General features: G+C 40.0%; 1 protein-coding gene across 1 annotated transcript; it reads left to right on the top strand.

Annotated features, from left to right (window-relative positions):
* Positions 1-2,846: 2,846 nt before the first annotated feature.
* On the top strand, positions 2,847-18,756 carry tbx2b (T-box transcription factor 2b). Its single transcript, XM_057839767.1, has 7 exons — positions 2,847-4,681; positions 5,069-5,336; positions 5,823-5,969; positions 6,909-6,985; positions 7,077-7,234; positions 10,245-10,828; positions 17,465-18,756. The coding sequence occupies exons 1-7, from the start codon at positions 4,326-4,328 to the stop codon at positions 17,900-17,902; spliced, it is 2,028 nt and encodes a 675-aa protein (XP_057695750.1). The 5' UTR covers positions 2,847-4,325; the 3' UTR covers positions 17,903-18,756.
* Positions 18,757-23,743: the final 4,987 nt, after the last annotated feature.

Raw genomic sequence — 23,743 nt, forward strand, 5'->3', positions numbered from 1 at the left:
GGGCCCTAGGCAATTGCCTGGTTTGCCTAATGGGACGCGACGCCTCTGGATATATGTAACTTAGAAAGCTAATAATAAAGCAAATTCCCCTTCAAAGATCTTCTCATTTTGAAAGCATGTTTTATAAACAGGTCAAAATTTCAGACCACGCTTCCCATTCCCTCTTACCAAATGTGAGTCAACCTTCCACTGAGCAAACCGGTTCCTCCGCCCATCAGATGGAGGACTAGCAGTTTAAAAAAATGGATTAAGCCTGTAAATTGGGTGAAAACCAGTGCAAAACCTGGTCTAAAAAGCCAGTTTGCCTAGATTTATTCAGCGTACGAAAATAGGTCTCACCGTTTCTATACCTTCGCTGAAACCCTTAGACTTACTCACCGAACCCTTGGGGTTCGATCGAACCCAGGTTAAGAACCACTGCACTAGTGTAACAGTCGAGAGTCATGTCATGGTAAAATTTAAATATCCATTCTATTAAAATATGTCTGTACATGGTCAGACAAAAGGTTCTTCTGTCGTGGTAGCAAGGGTCTTCCCTTCACAACTCGTTGTGCAACTGAAATTAACTCGTTTTTCAGAAATGGGAGCCTATGGAGCTATCAACAACTTAAGTGGCAACGTCATCACGATGTGCTGGGTCGTGGAGCAAAATGAAATGAAAAAAATGTTATTTTATTTTCAGTGAGAAATAAGAAGTGCGTTTGTCAAAAGAAAAAAAGGGATCGATAAATAGCACCACAAAGTACAGTAGGTAGCATTTGTATTTAATGATGTATTTTGTTGTTGTTGTTCTTCATCTTCTTCTGTTCTTCTGTTTAGTCTTGCTTTCTCTCTGTCCCCACAAAACTAATTTTCTGTCTGCTGCTCACTCCTAATAAACAAAACAATGTAAACAACCACAATGGGAGTACACCAAACTGATGTAGCACATTAAAACTTCAGCCTGTGTACACTCAGATTACCATTCCCCGTGTCTAAGCAGCTCAAAAGGACGGGCTTTGTTTTTTGTTTTTAATGAAAGAAAAGAGAGAACCAAAGCTCTTGGTTAGTTTCTCCTCTTGCTGTCCATCTCTTTCCCTGCTGCTGCAGACAGTTGGAAACCTAAAAAATCAAAATCTGATCAAAACACAAAATCAGATTTTTGTCAGATGGCTGCAACTAAAACATTTACACAAAATTGAACTTGCCTCTATATTGCCACGATTTTGATCTGTGGATGATTTATAAAGAAATTTTAATATTTTGTACACTCTGTTGAAAATAATGCCTAAATAGATCCCAGGATGACTGCATAGTATATAGGATAGAAAACTTTTTTCTAAGTTGTTTTTTCCCCCTAATGCTTTTGCTTTGTTTACCAATTTTAGATTACTTTATGTTTTAAGTATCTTTGTTCTTACCAAATTATGGGTTTGCACGAAAAATGTGTTTTCATTATGGCAGCTGCTGTAACACAATGCTGTCATTGTAGGGTCACACTATTAGCTTTAATAATTTAACACCTGATAGGAGACGTGATAACAATCAATTTGACATTTATATGCACAGAAAACAGTCGAATATTTTTTAAATTATATGTTCTTTTGAAATGGATAAATGAGCAGGTTTTTCTTTTTTTCTTACATTTTAGCCAAATGAAAATTGTGTTGATAATGCACATTGCCTATTCTGTGGAGTGCACTCGATGAAAGGTACACATGGCCCTGCTATTATCGTGGCGCCCCCGTATGGTGGAATGCCATCTAGGACAGAGGCGGGGCTGCACTTTAAATGTCCAGATTTTGGCCTCTTGCTGCCAGGTAACGTCATACGTGTGTGTGGGGGGAGGGGGGGGGGGTGTTTGCGAGTGTGGGTGGGTGGCTGCACGCGTGCGCGCGAGGGTGGAAGAAGAGATCAGGTTGAGGGGAGAGGGTGGGTTGAAGGGCGGCAGAAAAGGAGGAGGTGAGGGCCGCTGGTCGTTTGGTGACAAGGGGAAATATGAAGGACTTTGACAGGTCTTAAATGGTCTGGCGCCAAGACTTAAGTCTTGTCGGTAAATATAGCGGAGTCTGGGGCATAGGAGGAGAAGATGAGGAAAGAAAAAGTGTTGTTTTTTTTTTTTTTTATTATATCATAAGAAATAGATACATGAAAATAATATACATGAATTAATTGAGGCAGTAAAAAATACCATCAATGACAACGCTATGAACTGTTTTTAATTTGTAGATTATGTAAATTAGGGTGTCTTTGGTATCGCAAGACTTTTTAAACACATATTTACACGATCCCGTCTCAGCGTTTTATCTATTTTTTTCTATCTTTCTAATCAACATGCAGGGCTGCGAATGAGTTATTTAAACAAGTAAATAAACAAATGAATAAATGAAAGCCACTGACAAAGGAAGTATATCAGTCACAACCACATTTCGTAATAGCTGGTTCAACTTTTTAACAAATTACAAAACAAAACAATAAATGAAATCTCTTGTAAACGAAATTCTTTACATCAGAAATATTTATATTGCTAAGCTGTTCAACAAGTGTTGTTCAATAAATATTTTAATATTTTTATAGGCTGAATATTGCACATGTATACAGTATATATATATATATATATATATATATATATTATGTATAATATAATATACATGGTGTCCCATGAAAAATGTATAGTATTTTAGCAGCTGATATTGCCAATAGTACTTTTGCAGATTGAACCTATTGAATCAATGATGGCAGCCGCATTTAAAAAATATAAACTATTCTAATTTAGACGCACCGGGCCCACCCTATGTGTTTTAAATAATGTATGCCAATTTGTCCCAAAATTACTGCATGAATATTAAATACACACCCTGTTGTGTCATATATATATATAATATTCAGCAAATATTTTAGAACGTAGTGATTGCCGAAGGAGGAGCAGGCATGAAGCCGAAAATGCAGCTGTTGGTGTTTGCATGGCGGTACACACACGCAGGACTCAAAGCTAAATGTGAAGAGACAAGCAATTGTTCGAACTTCGAACTGACTGGCGCCTCTTTTAAGCTTGATAGCGAAGTAAGCCGACCTACTTTGAGAGCTTTTTTATAACAAGACATTGACTTTTTGCAGCATTTGGTGCACCGATTGATAAGATTCATTAATATTGTAAGTGTTTGCAGACATAATTTGATGTAAGTAAGAGCTTTATACACTAAGTGAACTTTCAGCCCACTCTTTTTAATCACACATAGAGAGTGGTATATTTATTGTGTATCTTCTTTATTTCCAGCATCTGGGTTTGTAGTCCTAAATGCTGTTGCGAATGGTGCGGCTGCATGCTATAATTGCTGCATGCAGCTCCTGCCTCTTCCACGTTCGATCACCATGCATCACGCAATTTTCAGCACGGAAAGTCAAAAGTAGGCATATGGGGGAAAGGAGCTCCAGCATTTTAAAACTGAAAAGGGGAAAGAAAATATACTACAAGGACCGTTATCAGCGACAAGGTTGTTCCGTAGATATGAACATCTACAGACGCCTGTACGTCCTTTCTCATCCTTTTTGTATACCGGTTACCCTCACTATTGGTGAGCTGCAGGTGCCTATGCCAGTTGGCTCTGGGCGAGAAGTGGTGTTGCAGCCGCATCGCTTTATAACGTTTTGTAAAAGTAAGTATTCTACACTGGACAACTCCTTTTACTCCAGTGGTGACACCGGAAGAAAGGCGATTGCGATGACGCATCGGTCGGCTGAAACAACTGACCCGGTTAGGCTCGATGATGGGGGTGGGATTTTCTGATCTTTCTTGTCATTGGTTAATATTTTATTCTGTTGACATGTTTTCTTACTAGTAATGCTTCCGACACCTCCTTGTCTCCACTCTTCTCGTCGTCTGACCAGAGCCTTTTAAGCCACGCCTTTAGAGGCCCACAATTGGTCCAGAAAGCGTAAAATCAGCAATCATAGGGGCTTGGTTCATTCGAGTGGGGTTGAGACGAGTGATATGTGAGATAGTCACAACTCCACAGTGAACGGGGACACGTCTCTCCTGTCAGTGTGGGATGACCGGACCGGAGAACAGGAACACTTCTCTTCATTCAAAAAGAAACTGGGAGACTCAGACTGGGATGTGTTTACGCTGCTCGGATCAGACTCCAAGGACCTGGCGTGACTCAAAGAGGAAATCGAGTCGATAAACTTCGGATTATTATATTATTATTATTTTGTTTTTGTAATATGCAGTGAAAAGGCAGAATTGGTCAATGTGTAAATAGAGCTCTGTTTTCCCCGACAACCCCCCACCCCCACCCTCTTTTTTTCTTTTAATATATATATTTAAGAATTCTCTTGATGCACCGATGAGAGATCCAGTTTTCACAGGGACTGCAATGGCTTATCATCCTTTTCACGCGCACCGGACGTCCGACTTCCCCATGTCTGCCTTTTTAGCGGCCGCTCAGCCTTCCTTCTTCCCGGCGCTAACCCTTCCCCCTGGACCACTCACCAAGTCGATCCCAGAACACAGTTTAGCTGGGGCGGAAACGGGACTTCACCCAGTGATCAGCCACCACCAGGCGGCTCAACTCCGCAGCATCAAAAGCCTGGAGCCCGAAGAGGAAGTAGATGATGATCCCAAAGTTACGCTGGAAGCCAAAGATCTTTGGGACCAGTTTCATAAACTCGGCACAGAAATGGTTATTACCAAGTCCGGAAGGTAACATTACATATGAGTAAAGGGACTTAAATAGAAGTGAAATTAGAAATAAAACAATAGAACAAGAAGTCAAATTAATATTTGTAGTTGAACAGTTCTAATGATAAATGATTCATTTCTTCATAAATGTCTATAAGAAGTAGAATAAAACTTGACCTCGAACAGAGTGAAATAGTAGCAAGCAATTGGAAATACTGACATAACGTAGTCTATTGTAACATTCAGCTCGATAGACATGCGATGATGCGGTCATAATTTTACTATAAAATTGAGACAAACAGCTCTTCCAGTTAAAATGTGAGTGGTTTTTGAACGCCCCTTTTAGTCCTTCAGTTTCAGTATATGCCGTATATATTAAATAAGTCTTTTTTTTTATTCTTATTTTAGGAGGATGTTTCCACCGTTCAAAGTACGAATAAATGGACTTGATAAAAAAGCTAAATATATTTTGCTAATGGACATCGTGGCAGCGGATGATTGCCGCTACAAGTTCCACAACTCCCGCTGGATGGTCGCGGGCAAGGCCGATCCCGAGATGCCCAAGAGAATGTACATCCACCCTGACAGTCCAGCCACTGGCGAGCAGTGGATGGCAAAGCCTGTTGCATTCCATAAACTCAAGCTTACCAATAACATATCAGATAAACACGGATTTGTGAGTACAACGAATCTTCATTATTTTTTATATATTTTTATTATCTGAATTTTGATCACAAAAAGTAGAGACAACCAGCAACAGATTAGGAGAAAGGTCCGTATGAAAAATAATGAATACTTCCAGAAAAATGTTACGTTTTGAAAATCTTACCTAAAATTATATGTATGGTGTTTTTTTGTTTTGTTTTGTTTTGTTTTGTTTTGTTTTGTTTTGTTTTTTTACGTGTGTGTTGTTGTGCTGAAAACACAACTGCCAGTTGTAGAATTGATCTAAATATATATATTTTTTAAAGCAAAATTACTGCATTAGTTTACATTCAAAGCGTTTGGCACGGTTGTTTGCGTGCCGGTGTCGACTAAGCCTTTCGATTTACTTGTGGGTTTAGGTTGTATATTAATTCCAAATTACAGTCTCGTAAAATTCATGACATTTTATAACTTCTATCTATCATCATTTTTAATCAAAATATTTTTTTTTCTGTAGACCATTCTTAATTCAATGCACAAGTACCAGCCCAGGTTCCACATCGTCCGGGCCAACGACATATTGAAGCTCCCTTATAGCACATTTAGGACCTATGTCTTTCCGGAGACTGAGTTTGTGGCTGTGACAGCTTATCAGAACGACAAGGTGAGTCAGTGTGAAAACGCACACATAATTTATTGTTTATTTTTTGTATAATTTGATTTATGTAGGCTATATTAACAATTATTATTTCGTTTTTTTTTCTTTAGGTCAAACCCTTTACGCTGGTCTCAAATTTGTAGAACGTTTGTGCATCCTATACTTATATTTATTTAGTACTATAATAGAACATTTATCTCCTTTTTATAAATGACCCACTGTTGGAAAAGGACTGATTTTTTTTTTTCATAGGCCTATGTTAAAATGCGATTTTCTGGCTTACTCTCCTTTTCTTTTAAAGTTTGGCCACCAGTTACATGTCTGGTGAGGCACTGACTTCATCACAGTCAGATTTACAAACATATGACCATGATTTTGAAAAGAAAAATTGTGAAATTAAATGAAAAAGAGCTCTAACACTGAATAAGTACAACAATTTAAATGATTTTTTATTTCATTGTTCCATGATAACAGGTGAGGCCGTGCCTCACCTACCTTCCCTGAATGCACATCACTTTGTTCAAGAAGCACCTTGGAGCAAAGCAGGGCCTTGGAGGGCCACACATGATTGTAAATGGAGTGACTAGAATTTTTAAGTCATACCTTTCATATTCAGCAAAGTCGATTATCTATATCATAGAAATCTGTTGAAGCATCACAGCTACTTTTTTGTTTTTCTTCCTTTGAAACTGCAAGGTAACAGAGGTTTGTTTAGAAGCCTTGAGAGAGTAACGCCTGTCATTACGCTTTTATTAATTGTGCAAATTAGAATCCTCACCTGTCATATTGTTTGGGCTCTCTATTTCAGTCACAAAATAAATGTTTCGACAATAATACATTGTGAATATTATATACAAGGAATTGTGTGGCCGAGGTCTTGTCTTGTTTTTTTTTTTTTTTTTTTTTTTAACCGTCCGTAATGCTCCTTCCTCGTGTCCTTGACAGATAACACAACTTAAGATTGACAATAATCCGTTTGCAAAAGGGTTTAGAGACACTGGGAACGGAAGAAGGGAGAAAAGGTAATTTATTATATTATTAATATTATTATCATCATTATTATTAATATTGTTATTGTTGTATGTCGTTGTTGTTGTTGTTGTCGGCATGCAGGAAGCAACTAACTATGCCATCGCTGCGAATGTTTGAGGACCAGGGCAGGGATGGCGTGGACTCAGAAGCTTCGAGTGAAACTCCGACTGCTCGAGACGCCGTTCACTCCCCGCTGGGAGCCGATACAAGTCCGCTGGAGTTCAACAGGGCGAGTCTAGGTAAGGGCTTGCATTTATGATTATGATGATGATAGATTAGCGTGAACTATTTGACGCAGTGTAATCTTAATCAAATCCCCGTCCGTCTGGATACGAAGAAGTTCGCTAATGTAACGGCAATTTGTCGGCTCAGATGACACGGACGTACAGAACTTTACCGGTTTGCGACCTAATCACAAGTCCGGTATATTACCGGCTCGCGCTATTTGTCTGAATGCAGCAGGTAATATTCCTCTTCAGAGCGTAGAGGCTGATGATGTAGCTATCATGTGACTACAGCGCGCTGCACCACAATCATTAATTAAGGAATAACAGCATTTGTTATCAAAGACCTTATTTAATAACTTATTAACATACTATATTTGACAACTGTTTCGTCGAGTTTAGAAGCGACTGTTGACGTAACACTGCCTGAGCAAAGGCTGCACGACTGCGTATTCTAATTATTTTTTCAAATACATGTTGTGGTTAGGACGTATCGTTGTTCAGTCAGGCCTCTTAAAAACGAATAGGTCTGATCAGTACAGCAACACACTGACTTTATTTTTTTTTAGCGGAATTTAAAGATGGCATGACGTCATGCCCCTTTATTTCTTTAGCGGAATTTAAAGCTGGCATGACGTCATGCCGAACCGCTTGCATGTGAAGGATTCCGGGTTGCGTTCCCTATAATGTGGTATATTATGTCTGAAAAGAGTTTCTTTGTATGATACTTTCGACAATAAAGTAGTTTAAGGGTGCATTACTGATATGGTCTAATTATAGTTATATAGTGAAACTAAATCTCGAACAATGTAAATTATTACGTGTGTGTGTGTGTGTGTGTGTGTGTGTGTGTGTGTGTGTGTGTGTGTGTGTGTGTGTGTGTGTGTATACATATATATATATATATATATATATATATATATATATATATATATATATATATATATATATATATAAATAAACGTATAAATAATACTAGATTAAGAATGTACCACATCAGTGTCAAGTGTAACTAATGCAAACCACCACAATAATTTAATTACCCCTTCAAGCAATCTATGTGCAAAATACTAACATAAGGATCGTACATGTCATTGTATGTAATGCCTATAATATGCGGCACAGTGGTTAAGTTATGAGCTCATCCACCTCACACTTCTGAGATCAACGGTTCAATCCGGGGCGTTCCAAAATTGTCCCTCGGTATGAGTGTGAGCCTGAACGGTTGTTTGTCTCATTCTGATTGGCTGCCAACCATTCCCCCCACCCACCTGCTACCCATAATTAGCTGATTGTAACACCCCCGTGACCCTCGGGGTCAGCAGTACAGATGATGAAATAACAAAATATATTTCTTAGTTTTATATCATGTCGGATGCAAGGTTTTTTACACAGTCGAAAGCCAAATATGACCTCATTCATGTATATTCTTTAACGACCCACGACACACACAATTTAGCTAAAGTATTTTATAGTATACTTTGTTTTAATTATTTGATAATTTGAGATGAAAATGAACAGAATGTTCTTATTCAAGTTAATGTATAGTAGGCCCAAAATAATCAGGAGACAAGGCTGGATTTCTCATTAAATATTCAAAATGTAAATATGCTTGAATGGCTGATGTCGGGCATACTGTATGACTGCTAGTGGGAGAAATTAATTTCAATATTTTGATTTATTTAAACAAAAAAGGGCAAGAAAAAAGAAAAAATGTTTAATTCTTTCAATCAGAAGCTAAGTACAAATTAAAAGAAAATATTTATATGATTCATACACCAAGGGCATAAGTTTGGTCTCAACATTGGTAGGGATGATATAACAGCATAACCTGCCTGTACACTTTTTGCTGGGGGCGGGACATTAATAAGACCAAACAGAACGGGTGAACGGGCTTAATTTCTCACGAATATGAACCTAATTAAATGATGGGCAGATGATCAATGCAAAATAAATCTGTATTGACCTACACTTTCACATGGTTCAGGTGATGCACCGTTCGATTCAAAACTTTGTTTCCAAACACTACCAAACAAATATTTTGAAAACTTCCAGAATAGATGACTGGATTTTATTAGCAAATTAAAATTGCAATATTGGAACATAAGACACACAGTAAATACAAAATTGTTAATAACCTCTTAACTATCCAGAAATGCAAAAAAATAAACATTTGCCACTCAACGTTGTTGGTCTAAATAAAGAAATGAAATATAACTGAAAACACTTCTTTGTCAGGGAATAACAAAAATAAATTAAAATGGAGCCTTCCTTCAGGTAAAACACTACTGCTTTTGTCCAAAAGCACAGCAAAACAACAAAAAATGACAGCTCCTTTGGACTGCTTTCAGACCACACAAATAAAATTAAAAAATTAAAAATTGAAAAAAAAAATGGGGAGAAGAGGGTAAACCTCAGTTCACTACATTTCTCACTGTTCAATTAATGTTAACAGTAGAAAACACATACAAGAGGACACTTCTCTCCAAGCATCGTCCTACTTAGGTTTTGCAGGTTAGCAAATTCACACAGTTTAACATTATGTTAACTCTGATGCAGGTCGGACTATCAGTAGCAAAATTAGTGGTGTGTTCCCCACCTCCACCTTTTTACGTTACCTACAGTGGCTGCTGCTGGCTGAAAAAAAACTTCTAACATCCCCTTTTCTTTGAAGGGGGCAGAGGAGGCGGGATGTTATCGACATGTTGTATATTTCTGCTCGTTTCTTGTTTGAAAAAAAAAAGGACTGTCACGTTCAAGTGATGAGGGTTAAAATCTAAGTCTGAACATAATTTTAAAAAATCACCTAATAATGGTATGGTCAATTCTATCCTCACAACATATGGCAAATTAGCTATATAACTGAAGTTTTTATATAATGCAAATAAGGTTGCGTAAATGTTGGTGGAGACAATTTCAGCATCCTGAAAAGTTGCTAGTGTTATGTCCCTACCATCCCTATGCAAACCTATGCCGTTGTCATAAACACGTACTTACTGTTTTGCCTTATTGCATTTTTTTTTAGATGAGAAAACATGCACTGACAGTGAGCAGGAGTTTGACAATCACGGTGAGCGCTGCACAAGCTCCAACAGCCTGGGGACTGAACCCATGTCCCCCTATAGCTCTCGGTTTGAGGAGAGGAGTAGGGAAAGACCTGATATGGAGAAGAAGGATGACTCCACTTTCAGTATCAGGAGCCAGGATAAGGATAAAGCAGGAAACAGGAATCGGAAGGACACTGCAAAAATGTTGATGAAGGACCCTGAAGCCGGGAGCATCAGTGCTGTCAAGGACACCTTCTCCCCACTAATGGTCCAAACAGAAAGCCCTTCACACTTCAACCCAAGTCATTTACAAAGCCTGGCACTGTCTGGTCTACACAGCCAGCAGTTCTTTAACCCTCTAAACAACGGATCGCCACTTTTATTTCATCCAGGGCAGTTTGCCATGACCCCTGGAGCCCTTTCTGCTATGGGAATGGGGCATTTATTGGCCTCTGTATCTGGAGCGAGTGCTTTGGAAAATAGCAACCTCTCTCCACACGGAACAGGAGGATCCCCCAATGCATTCCCCTTCCATTTCTCCCAGCATATGCTTGCTTCTCAGGTAAGGTAGACTATTCACTCTGTGAAAGATCTTGCACCCCTATGCACAATTAGGCCTGATAATTGCCCTAACGCTGCGATCACACCGGCCACCGCATTTTGTTCTCGTCGCACGATGGGCTCGCGTACAAAGTCGATGTAATTTCGCGTGGAAGGGCGACAGGCGGCATGCGTCTACACAATGCGATGCCGGCAGTTTGACCAGATGAGCTGCGGCCCGCGATGTCACACGATCAATTTTCGCTCCACAGAGAAGATGGCTGTGTTTCTGTGACAGATTTCGGCGACAACAAGGAACTAGCCGATCAAATGTTTTCTCACTCATGTGACTTGAGCTGCCAGAACCTTCCCCAACATCCGGTCAACAAACAGCCAAACAAAAATAGTACTATGAGAATAGTCCTAATATTACAAGATTAAAGTTGCAATATTGTAAGAATGTAGTTATACATTGTAATATTATGAGAGAAAAATCGTAATATTACGTGATTAAAGACGTTGTATTGCCTATTTTTAAGTTACGTGAACTGGAAGTTGTTTGGTTTCACAGGCTTTGACTTTTGGCGACCAAAGATCTGTATGAAAAAATACTGCTTTGGTGTAATATTAGGAGATGAAGTAACATGAGGATAAAAAAAGTCATAAAATTTCAAGATTAAAGTTTCGATATTCCATCTGTTCAGTGTAGTTGTTTGCACCCTGTGTACTTCAACTTTTAGTAATATAAGACCTGTGTGAACATAAAGTGCATTTGGCGACGGGCGTAACTCAAGTGACCAATTGTCGTGCAATGGATTAAGTTTGGTGTGAATGCAGCATAAGGGTGGAACTGTAGCTATGTCTACACTAGAATATAATTTTCTCAGGGGTATTTTGTAGACTATTTTTATACCTGTTCGCACTATGTTTAAGGAGCATTTAAGCCCTTCTGCAAACTACGCATGCATAGAAAGGACCAGCCTTCGTTTGCGCGGTTTACCCCTGAAGCGGGAACTCATTACTCGCCGGCGGGAAATTTAGAAATTTCTACACCTTCCAGACCAGGGGTCAGGAACTCCGTTTTGTGATCACTGGTTTTTTCGTGAACGCAACTGAACGCACCACGTGGGAGCGAGACTCAAGGGAGGGCTCTCTCGGCTTTTATTCGCAGTCGCCGAGTTGTGATTGAAATAAATCTTTAGAAAACAACAACAAAAGCCTGACATCCTTACTTGGGATGTTACAATGGATGCTCAGTTGCGCACTCACCGCCTGGAAAATAACAAATAGAAACATATCGTGTGGGGCTGTGTATATTTCCTGGAAGTGGAAACCGCAACCAGGAGCGATTGTGCATAACAGTAGCGCTCCAAAGTGTCATTAAAGTGAAATGGATCTAGCGCCTCTGTGACTTGAGGTACCACGCAGTTCACTTTTCGGTCGGCATCGAGTTGGGAGACTTACGCGGGAGACTAGCTCTGTAATAAAATGCTCATTTCCTTGTAATCCACAATGGGAGGACCACAAATGAGCACTGAATTGAAGCATATTATTGTGACGTACGTTTGAAGGTTCAACAAAAATGATTAAATGCATTATCAGCACATCACAGCAAGTCGAGTGAGCCAGTCGGTACCACATTTAAAATTAGGCGTTGGCAGAGAGGCAGATGCACTCATCATAAGAGCCAGAAATGACCTGCGAGACATAGATTGCTAGCTCCTGTTCTATACTTTAGATGATAAACTGTAAAAAATCCGTGGACAAGAAAAGAGGAGCAGTAATGTCACGTCTTGATCGTCCGCCTCCATTGTTTACAATGCTGTCATGCCGCACTAAAAATGGCGATGGCACGCTCCATGCTGTCACTTCCTTTGTGTCCGATTGTTATACTAAGACAGACAGATATTAAGCGGTGGGTAATATTACCCGCTTACCTTCTCCCAGCAAGAAAGTATCCGGACAACAGGTACGTTAGTGTAGCCGATATGCCGTATAGTCGAACGTATTACATGTTTAAGATGTAGCCTATGAAGTGTCGCTTTGACGCCTACTCATAGCAATGACCTGCCATTTCTAGTTTTGTTAGATCTTAAAAATCACCTTTTTTATATTTCGAAATGTAGCAAGGCAAACTAAATGCCTTTTCACACTAGTGCGAACCTAGTGTGAAAGGGTGCAGTGGCAATGGGTGGAGAAGACAGGTCAATAAAAAGCACGTCATGTATTGCGTATTGGAACAGTAAGGGCACTCAGCTAACAGCTGAAGTAAACAATAGTGTTTTCACCCTGATTTGAAGATTGAAATTTAGTTTTACCAATTGAAAGGAAAAGAAGAAGAAGAGTATACCTGTCAAAGTACTTGATAACAGTGACATGCCGGGAGCTCCAGCAGCGGAATGCGAAGTGCGGAGGCGTCTGTCACTTATCCCAACCACGCAGTACACGGTTAACATTAAGTAGTACATTTCATAGGTCCGGCGTCGGGCACAACCCATTAGCCGGACGCTATTTGTCCATTTAAAGAAAATGGACTGCGGTTCAGTTCACGTGACCTAACTCAGCCCCACAGTTGTCACAAATGGTCTGTGATTGGCCAAAAGCGACTTCAGTTAAAAACGTCCATTATCATTGGTTCAATAAAATGTAAACAAAGCTTCACATGTGGCAATCCGACGACATCATTTCTCCCCCAGATTTTACATTTGTGTTAGCAAACATGCCAAAACTTCAGACATCTTTTAACATTGAATGGACGAAAGAACACGATCTCCTCGCCAAAAGCAGTCGAGACTCGTTCCACGGTTTCTGCACGCTTTGCCAGTGTGACATAGACGTGAGCAGCAGGGGTAAAGCAGCCGTACAACGTCACGCAGAAAGTGCAAAATATAAAAGAATGAGGCGGGCAGCAGTTGCGTCGACATTGAAAACATTTCCTCATTGCCTCTGTATAACAAAATAACTGCAGCTGAACTTTGTAAAGTTGTTCCTCTTATAAAGGCTTCACTTCTTTTGAGCAGTTCAATGCTCACACTTTTTTACACAAAAAATTCTTGTTCTAAGAATTTTGTTTGTTACAAATGTTCCTTGAAAATACCGTTAATCTACCAAAATATCTACACCAGCGAAACCTCCTACCAATGGCGAATTTGACACCCTAAGAACCACCATACGCTTTCAGCTTGTTTTGTTTAGATGCACACAGGAAGAACATAGTAAAAATACTTTAAGGAAATACTTTAACATAATACTATCAAATAAGAGTGGTTTAAATACAGAACATGACTACTTTGGTCAACAGATAAACACTCTGCTTTATAGCTATATAAATGGTGTTATACTTATATAGCGCTTTTCCACCTTATCAAGGCGCTCAAAGCGCTTTACACTATCTCGCCATTCACCTACTGGTGACACAGCACCAGGAGCAACGTGGGGTTCAGTAACTTGCTCAAGGATACTTAGGTGAGTTCATCAGGGTGAAGAATCGAACCCACAACCTCTGGGTTGGGGGACAACTACTCTACCACTGAGCCACGCCACCCCCAGCAATCACAAGAAAACACAATGCTTAAAAGCTATCAGAGGGAAAACACGCCAAAAGTATTTTGAGGCAATGGAAACGTAAAAAAAGACTCAATAAAAACAAAAATAATAAGTACTTGCTGCTTTTAACCGATGTGCACATGAGCACGAAAGTGCACTGGACATTGGTAGGGACTTTCGCCTTGTAGGATATTTGGCAGAGCAACGTTTCAAAATAAGATTTATTCCTTGGCACATTGCAAATTGAGAACACAGTACTGTAAACTAATTGAATTATCCAAAAATGTTTGACCTTTAATTGGTATTCTTTACCATTTAGTTACACAAACATAATCTGTAAACCGTGCAAAACATTATTGTTGATGAAAATACAACTGGGCAATATAAGCTATTTGCTAATAGATAGTTGCTAAGCTAATAATATTAGTAGCTGGTGTCCCACAAATGCCTTGGTGGTCTGTCTTTTGGCACAGGTAACGGCTTCAACTCCAACTCGACACATCAGCCCTCTGCCACGCTAACCAATTTTCATAGGTGTCTGGGGTGAAATCTTCACTGGAGAAACGAGCCAATTTCAGCCAACGCACCAATCCACCTGTTGATCTCCCACTCCATTCTTCCCTTACACGTGAACAAGACCCCAATATACTTAAATTCCTCCACTTGGGGAAGGAACTCATCGCTGTCACGGAGAGGGTTCTTAGACGTCAAAGTGTGTCAAAAAATATTGTACAGATCGGGACTAATCATTTCTAGCTAGTATGATTCAGGTCATTACGGAGATTAAGTTTGTTCTAGAAAAATGGAAGGTACGAAGTTGCACTTTAAACGCCAAGTTAACACAGGCTGCACTGTATTTGCAGCTCGTTGAAGAATAAAAGGAACTCAAGTGTCCGATATGGATATTTGTGCAGTTAGAATAGCGTGGCTCCAAATCAACATTATGGTGAAAGTTTGTTGTTTTGTAGTACGGTGTAACACAAAGAGGTATTTTCTACTTTTTCGCCCATCCAAATATAATACCGCTAGGCTTCGATTTCCATTTTGCAGATAGAAATACTGAAAAACAATGTCAGTTGTCTGCACCCACAATCTGAGCTGAGGAGGATATTGTCAAGGAAGTGTTTTGGCTGTCGCATTGAAAAACCGCGCAGCCTCATACTGCACGGCATATGAATACAATCCATATGCCGACTTGCAGTGTTGTTTGAACAGAGATGAGAACACCGTCTGTAATGAAGCGTTTTCTGTCCATTCCATTGGAGTGTTTCCATGTGAATGGGCCCTGAACTGTCTTTGCAGTTTTCCATTTTGATCTTTGAATGTTGTTTGCTTTCTGCTTGTCGAAAGTCGATATTCCGTGTTGCGGTGAAGAAGTGTATGACAGCTACATCATCAACCTGTGTGACTCACAGGAACATTAATGCTTGGATTTAGACAACGACGCTACTGCAAATGATCCGGTATTCTAACAAGCTTGCTAGACTGTAAATGATTACCATGTAATTTTGGAGTCAAATGAGCCAGAGCATTCTGCTCACACATAAGCTTGAACCAATTAAACGACATCACACTACCGGACTTAAGGGCATGTCTGAAAAGGGCTGTACAGTGGTTTCGGGCAGTAATGTACAGAGTTTGTTCTTTGTGAGCTACTGTTTCATCCAAACCGCTTTGACATATAATTGAATAAGGTTTCTTCTATTGTCCGTCTGCCTTTACTTGTGAATACGTCCACCAACATAGCATGATATCACTCTCTCTCTCCTATTGCGTGCACTTTATGATGTTAGAGCATTGCCACAGTGGAGTAGGACATGTTTATTTGTGGACATTTCCCTTCGCGGAAATTTTGTCTTGCCGTACCACCCAGAATGTTTCCGCACTTTCACCACATACAAAGTGAAACACTGCTCCAAAAAAATAAAGGGAAAACTGAAATTTTTAAGTGTACAATTACTTAAGCATGGTATGTAATGGTATCTATATATGTTGTAAATACTATATAGATGGATTTTTATTGTTTTTTCAAAGTATTACTTTTTAAAAAAATGTTGATGTGTCCTATTTGGATGAGAAATGTTCGTGTTTGAATAAGATACTTTCTCGTTTGGATGAGAAAACTCTTTTAGGTAATCAGCCATGGAGTAAAATGTGTGTGTAATTATATAACTCAGGGTGACACACCTGGCACAAATACCCATGAAATATCTTCGGGGGGGGATTCACTCTGACTGTCATAGCTGGAAATGGGATGACCTTTGAGTAATACATAATAAACTAGGCTAAAAATGTTCATTCTGGAAAAACTAGATTAAATAAATTGTAAGAAATATTCACCTAAAATCCATCATCACTCTGGGTTATTTAATTAGTGGATGTACAAAACAGCTGTATGAGAATTCAATTTCAACTTTTAACAGTGGCATTCAATAATACTGAACATTCGAATTGCGAAGTTTGGGAGTGGCCACCCTCGATTAATCTGAACAAAGTTATCCCAGTCACATTTTACTTCATAGGTGATAGCGTAAAAGAGGTTACTCAATCAAACGAGAAAGTTTCTCATCTAAACCAGCAACTTTAATAATATACCCAATCCCTTTAGGGCAGCTTTCTCCAAACTATTCCACCTAGCGCTGCAGTGGGTGCAGAATTTGGTTCCAACAAAACAAATCGACACCTTTGCACTACTCTGGTGTCTTGCAAGTGTAATCAGTTGACTGCAGTCAGGTTTTAGCAGAAACCTCATCGATTGAACTGTCTGGGCTTGATCGGTGAGAACAAAAACTGGACCCACAGCTGCCCTTGAGGACTGGTTTGGAGACCCCAGTGATATAAAAGAAGTAATGATAAATGAAGTGTCCCCGACTTTCAACAAGTGTTGGAAATTTCCAACAAAATCATGTAATTCATGAGGTGCATGGAGTGCTGCTGGGTGTACAAAGTAAACTTCTGGTCCTCTTCGGTGTGGGGATCAAAAAAGTAACTATTCAAAAAACCGAGGCACTCAAGAAGTACAGTACTTCTTGAGTGCCTCGGTTTTTTGAATTGAAAAATCATGTAATTATTTGACCAATTAAAGAATCCTCTTTATCTTGTTGTTTTTCAGGGCATACCCATGCCTCAGTTTGGGGGGCTTTTTCCTTATCCCTACACCTACATGGCAGCAGCTGCAGCGGCAGCCTCAGCGCTCCCGGCAAGCAGCACGTCCAGCCCGCTCTGCAGAAACCCTTTCCTTGCCACATCTCGACCACGGCTTCGCTTCAACCCCTACCAACTCCCGATATCTATGTCTCAGAGCTCTAGCCTGCTCACGACCAACCTGCAATGTAGCCTTAACTCAGGCTCGGAATCATCCAAAGCATGCAGTAGGGAGACCAGTCCAGCCCTAGAACATCACAGCTACAACAAGAATGAAGGATCCTGCGAAAGCGACACATCCCCTAAAACAAAAGACTCTCCGAATGAACTACAGAATATTCAGAGACTCGTGAGTGGCCTGGAGGGCCAGAGGGCACCGTCCCCATCAGAAGATTCGACGAAGTGATATGAGACTTGGTTTGAGATGTTTTTCGGACTCTTCTGTTATTTGCCGCACAATACAAAATATTTAAGAAAAATAAATATTATTATAAAAATAGGGTCGTGGTTTGGTAGTTTCAGGTTATTTATGACTAATAATTGTTTTGGGAACAATTCTACAATTCGCACGAATCCTAACCACATGCCTCTGGTCTAGAAAATGAATGCAAATACCAAATCAAATCCTCTCAATTTCCAGCTCCAGACTGAATCGTTGACTAAAAGATAATATTTGGGGTTGGATTTGGTTAAATGGCCTCATACTGAACGAAAACAAACAAACAAACAAACAAAAAAAATATATATATATATACACTTGCTAGACTATCCAGTTTGAAGCCACCATCTTTTTAAGTGCATTCAAAGGGGAATTTGTATTCAAAAGAAAATGCGTTTGTGGTTTATTTATGTAATCTAATACTAAATCAATACAAATCTGTAAATACAGTGCTTAGGATCAAATAATATGTCATTGGTATTAATTTATTCAAGTCTGTATACTAGTATGTATATATTTAAAATTTAACACTTTGCTTTGTAACTCCAACCCATTACAAGAAGCCTGTTTTGCAATGTCTTTTGAAAATCGTTGATGATTTGTGCCATATTTGATCTACAGTTGCAGCGATATTTTTAGAGAAAAAGAAGATACATTCTTAAAACATCTCAGGTTAATTACCCCTGACAAGGTGACGATCAAAACATTTCCTTATGTAAGGGTGCATTGTTCCTATCAATTAATTGACATATTTAAACAGTAAATGTTTCTTACTCATCCAGGTTGTCTTCTCTTTTTATTTTGATTGTCTCACAATTTTCAATAAAATGTGTTGAAAACGTGTGCCACTATTGTTAATGTCATTTGGAAAGAATAAATGTACACGATAGGAGATGGTCAAATGTCTGGCCAGTTTGCACGCAAACTGTGGGATAAGGGCGCCCCCTGTTGCTCATATTGGCTCAGTTGAAGGTTGGCTTGCTGTTTCTTTGATCAGAAGTCATTTAATGTCACTTTACCGGGTATTAGTTTGACCCACACTGTTAAACCTTAACACAACCTTTAACATAACTCGACCTCTCCAAGTCATTCTTTTATAAATAATAAATATAGACAATAAGTTCAAGTTCAATCAAATTTACAGTCAAAGCTCTTGTCTCGAGGTTTTTTACATGTCTTGCAAGTTCAGAACAGTCGTTATAAAGATTTGCAAATCTTTATATGCAGTATTTGCTCATTCATTATCTGTTGCTCACAACCAGCATCTGCAGTCAGGGTGCACAGTAGAGATGAGCTTGTTGCACGGAACAAATGTTTTTTCGAGATTTTCTTTTGTCTTTAAGCTGAATCAAAAGTGTATTTGATGCAAAAAGAATAACTGCTGCTATATCTTTATTTGATTATTTTCAATTGTTGCCAACTGAATGACTAATGCCCATGTGAAGTAGATATTTTTTTTTAATGTTTATTCACAGAGTATAATAGTGGTGACTGAGTGAGTGTGTGTTTTTAAGGGTTAAACAGTGGGAGCTAAAGAGTTGCAGACAGCCCTTTGTCCATGACCCGGCGCCTGTCGCCTGCCTGCCAGCTACAGCAATTAAGGAGACAACCTCCTCCTCTGTCCTCCCCCCTTCTTCATTTTCTTTTCTTTCTGCGACGGTAATCACAAAACTCTCATTCAATTACTGGTACATGCTTGCCACGTTATGTGCGATGAATAGAAAAGTGACCCGCACATGGCTGGGAAAAGTATTTGTCTAGATCAATCAGTGAAATGGTTGATCAAAAGAGTCAACTAACAGCTGGTGACAGCATGTTTTAATAAGGCTACAATTAGTCAAAAGTTTATTTACACTTTGGGAAGCTGACAAAAACAAGCAAAACACTTGCAATTGCTACATGAGACAGAATAGGAAAATGTCATAATTCAAATCTCTCCATAATTAGATAAATATTGTACATGTATGTTGTTATATATGTACATACAGTGGGGCAAATAAGTAATTAGTCAACCACCAATTGTGCAAGTTCTCCTACTTGAAAAGATTAGAGAGGCCTGTAATTGTCAACATGTGTAAACCCAAACCATGAGAGACAGAATGTGGAAAAACAAAACAGAAAATCGCATTGTTTGATTTTTAAAGAATTTATTTCCAAATTAGAGTGGAAAATAAGTATTTGGTCACCTATAAACAAGCAAGATTACTGACTGTCAAAGAGGTCTAACTTCTTCTAACGAGGTCCACGAAGCTCCACTCGTTAATGGCACCTGTTTTAACTTTTTATCAGTATAAAAGACACCTATCTATAACCTTAGTCAGTCACACTCCAAACTCCACTATGGTTAAGACCAAAGAGCTGTCGAAGGAGACCATAGACAAAATTGTAGACCTGCACCAGGCTGGGAAGACTGAATCTGCAATAGGTAAAACGCTTGGTGTTAAGAAATCAACTGTGGCAGCAATTATTAGAAAATGGAAGACATACAAGACCACTGATAATCTCCCTCGATCTGGGGTTCCATGCAAGATCTCACCCCGTGGCGTCAAAATGATAAAAACGGTGAGCAAAAATCCCCGAACCACACGTGGGGACCTAGTGAATGACTTACAGAGAGCTGGGACCACAGTAACAAAGGCTACTATAGACCCTACCCACCGACGTCACAAAATCACGTGCTCGCTGTATGGTTCCGCCCACTTGTCCGTCATTTTGTGTCTGTATTATTAATGGTCTCAATTGCTCGAGCAATTTATAATGCATTTCATGGAAGACCCGGTGCTTTCGGATGCCCTAAACTCACTTGATGCGTTGCATAAAAGGCGTTATGTGGAAAAGCTTCAGTTTATCCATTCGCCAGATCCATATTTGATGCCTAAATCGATGTTTTTCGACCCGCTGTCTCCGCCGTATTTGCCTGACATCTGCTAGCTACCCTGAACTGTACAACTATCTTGTCCACACAAAATCAGCCTATTCTCACGAAAGTTTGAAAAACTTTAAGAGCTTGGAGGCTTATAAATACTTCGTTGCTGGTTGGGTGAAACAGGTCGTCGTCCACGAAAATTCGGCAGGAATCTATCTTGTGCTTGGAAAGGTGAGTTACGAAATTTTCAATTCAAAATCTTTTGTTATTGCTAACATCCACTGTCAAGTCTAATGCATTTCATGTCGTTTGTCAATGGAGTTAGGGCTTTTAATGTTTATATGGTTTAGCGATAGCACTCTCACTACATACATACGTGTATGTTGTCGGCGATTAGCCTAGCAATGATCTTAATTGTGGTTGTCAGCCCAAAACCCTCTAAATATATATTAAATGCATCTTACCAGATATAAAATGACTACTACATAATCTGTGGTAATCGTTTGGAGCCCAGTTTTCTCGTCGAATTGCAGCAGCCCATCTCGCTCTCTTTTCTCCGGGTCTCTCGGAATCCGGTAGAACTTCAAGTCTCTCCGTCTATCTTCTCTGTTATTGCAACCGACCGCCACACACGCCTTCACCATTTTGATTATTAATGTTAACGAGCAGAAAAACACGTTGTAAATAGGAGGAATGTACGTAGCCGTAACAGGGAAACATGATGTGTTGACGGACAATTGGGCGGCACCAGTCAGGAGGAAGGAGTTGTGACGTCACGTGGGTAGGGTCTATAAGTAACACAATGCGCCGCCAGGGGCTCAAATCCTGCACTGGCAGACGTGTCCCCCTGCTGAAGAAAGTACACGTCCAGGCCCGTCTGCGGTTCGCTGGAGAGCATTTGGATGATCCAGAATAGGACTGGGAGAATGTGTTATGGTCAGATGAAACCAAAATAGAACGTTTTGGTAGAAACACAGGTTCACATATTTGGAGGAGAAAGAATACTGAATTGCATCCGAAGAACACCATACCCACTGTGAAGTATGGGGGTGGAAACATCATGCTTTGAGGCTGTTTTTCTGCAAAGGGACCAGGACGACTGATCTGTGTTAAGGAAAGAATGAATGGGGCCATGTATCAAGAGATTTTGAGTGAAAATCTCCTTCCATCAGCAAGGGCATTAAAGATGAGACGTGGCTGGGTCTATCAGCATGACATTGATCCCAAACACACAGCCAGGGCAACAAAGGAGTGCCTTCGTAAGAAGCATTTCAAGGTCCTGGAGTGGCCTAGCCAGTCCCCAGATCTCAACACCATAGAAAATCTGTGGAGGGAGTTGAAAGTCTGTGTTGCCCAACGACAGCCCCAAAACATCACTGCTCTAGAGGAGATCTGCATGGAGGAATGGGCCAAAATACCAGCAACAGTGTGTGAAAAGCTTGTGAAGAGTTACAGAAAATGTTTGGCCTCTGTTATTGCCAACAAAGGTACATAACAAAGTATTGAGATGAACTTTTGGTATTGACCAAATACTTATTTTCCACCGTGATTTGCAAATAAATTCTTTAAAAATCAAACAATGTGATTTTCTGTTTTTTGTTTTCCACATTCTGTCTCTCATGGTTGAGGTTTACCCATGTTGACAATTACAGGCCTCTCTAATATTTTCAAGTAGGACAACTTGCACAATTAGTGGTTGACTAAATACTTATTTGCCCCACTGTATATAAATCCTGTGCCAGTTAAAGCAAAGCAGGCTCAGAACACATCTTTAGTTTCTTGTTAGTAACAGCGTTCTTTTCTTGGTATGCTTCATTTTTGCAAGTGTTGGAATCTGACCTTTTAGCCAGATTGCCGGAACCGCGCAAGAGCAATTCCAACTACCCGGGCCGGCGCAACACTAACAACCCGGCCAAAAGGCCAAACTCTGCTTGTTCACCTTAGTTTTAACCCCTTTTAACTCCATTTCAAAAGCTGGAAAAAGGCTTCAAAACACAAGGTGACAATTTATTCCAAGTCGACAGCAGGGCAAAAACAGCCTTTCAGACCCAGACGAAGAGGAAGGCTGCATCCAGGGTCAACAAAAGATTCCCGAGCAAAATGACACGGATAAGTTAAACATTCAGTCTTTAAAAGGCTTTGGTGAGGCGGGCTGTGGTCTGGAAGAAGAGTGTGTTTGGCTGTTGTTTAGGGGTATTGTCTGTTGTGGATTGGGCAGGAGAGTTTGGGCGTTATTGTTGTCAGGGCAACGAGAGTTGCGGATTTTGCCAGCCTCAGTGCCACGTGAGTGCTGAGTGGGAACTTCTCAGTTGCGCGTTCCTCCGTTATCAGATGCTCCTTGTGGGAGGAGAGAATGTCTCATTTCATTGTTCTGAACTGTCCATTGTTGGTTACCAGAAGAGCTGATGGTGGGATTTGTTGGTCCAGGTATGGGCTTGTAGATGTCTTGGGCATCCTCTGCTTGTCTCGCACCGTCAATCTCACTTAGTCAGCTGCATGACGCAAGTGTCAGGTTTCGATAGTCAGCAGGCCTCCTGTGGTTTTTATCGCCCTTATCTGCCCAGTTTCTTGGCGCTGCAAATTCCAATGACTCCAATATTCCCTTCATCCCCCCTCACGATCCATGACAAGGGATCATCAAAACATACAACGGGTATTAAAATTTAGCATTAGCAAGTTGTGGAAGTATTAGCAAGTCCGCCTCAAGGTCCCTGACAGGGGACGTCAAAACACACATCGGGCCTTCGTGGAAATATTACGTCCCCCTCAAGATCCCTGTTAAAAGATTCTTTAAGACAGTCAGATAGCTACTTTAAGGAATTATTCATGGGTGGAAGGAATCTCAATAAGGCCATAGAAATGGGGTCGGATGTAGGGTGTTTTTCGACAGTGGCAATTACAATGTGGTTACAAAGGGAACGTACACAAGGAATACAACGACA

This window comes from Corythoichthys intestinalis, chromosome 6, assembly GCF_030265065.1.
Source record: "Corythoichthys intestinalis isolate RoL2023-P3 chromosome 6, ASM3026506v1, whole genome shotgun sequence".
NCBI classification, from domain to species: domain Eukaryota; kingdom Metazoa; phylum Chordata; class Actinopteri; order Syngnathiformes; family Syngnathidae; genus Corythoichthys; species Corythoichthys intestinalis.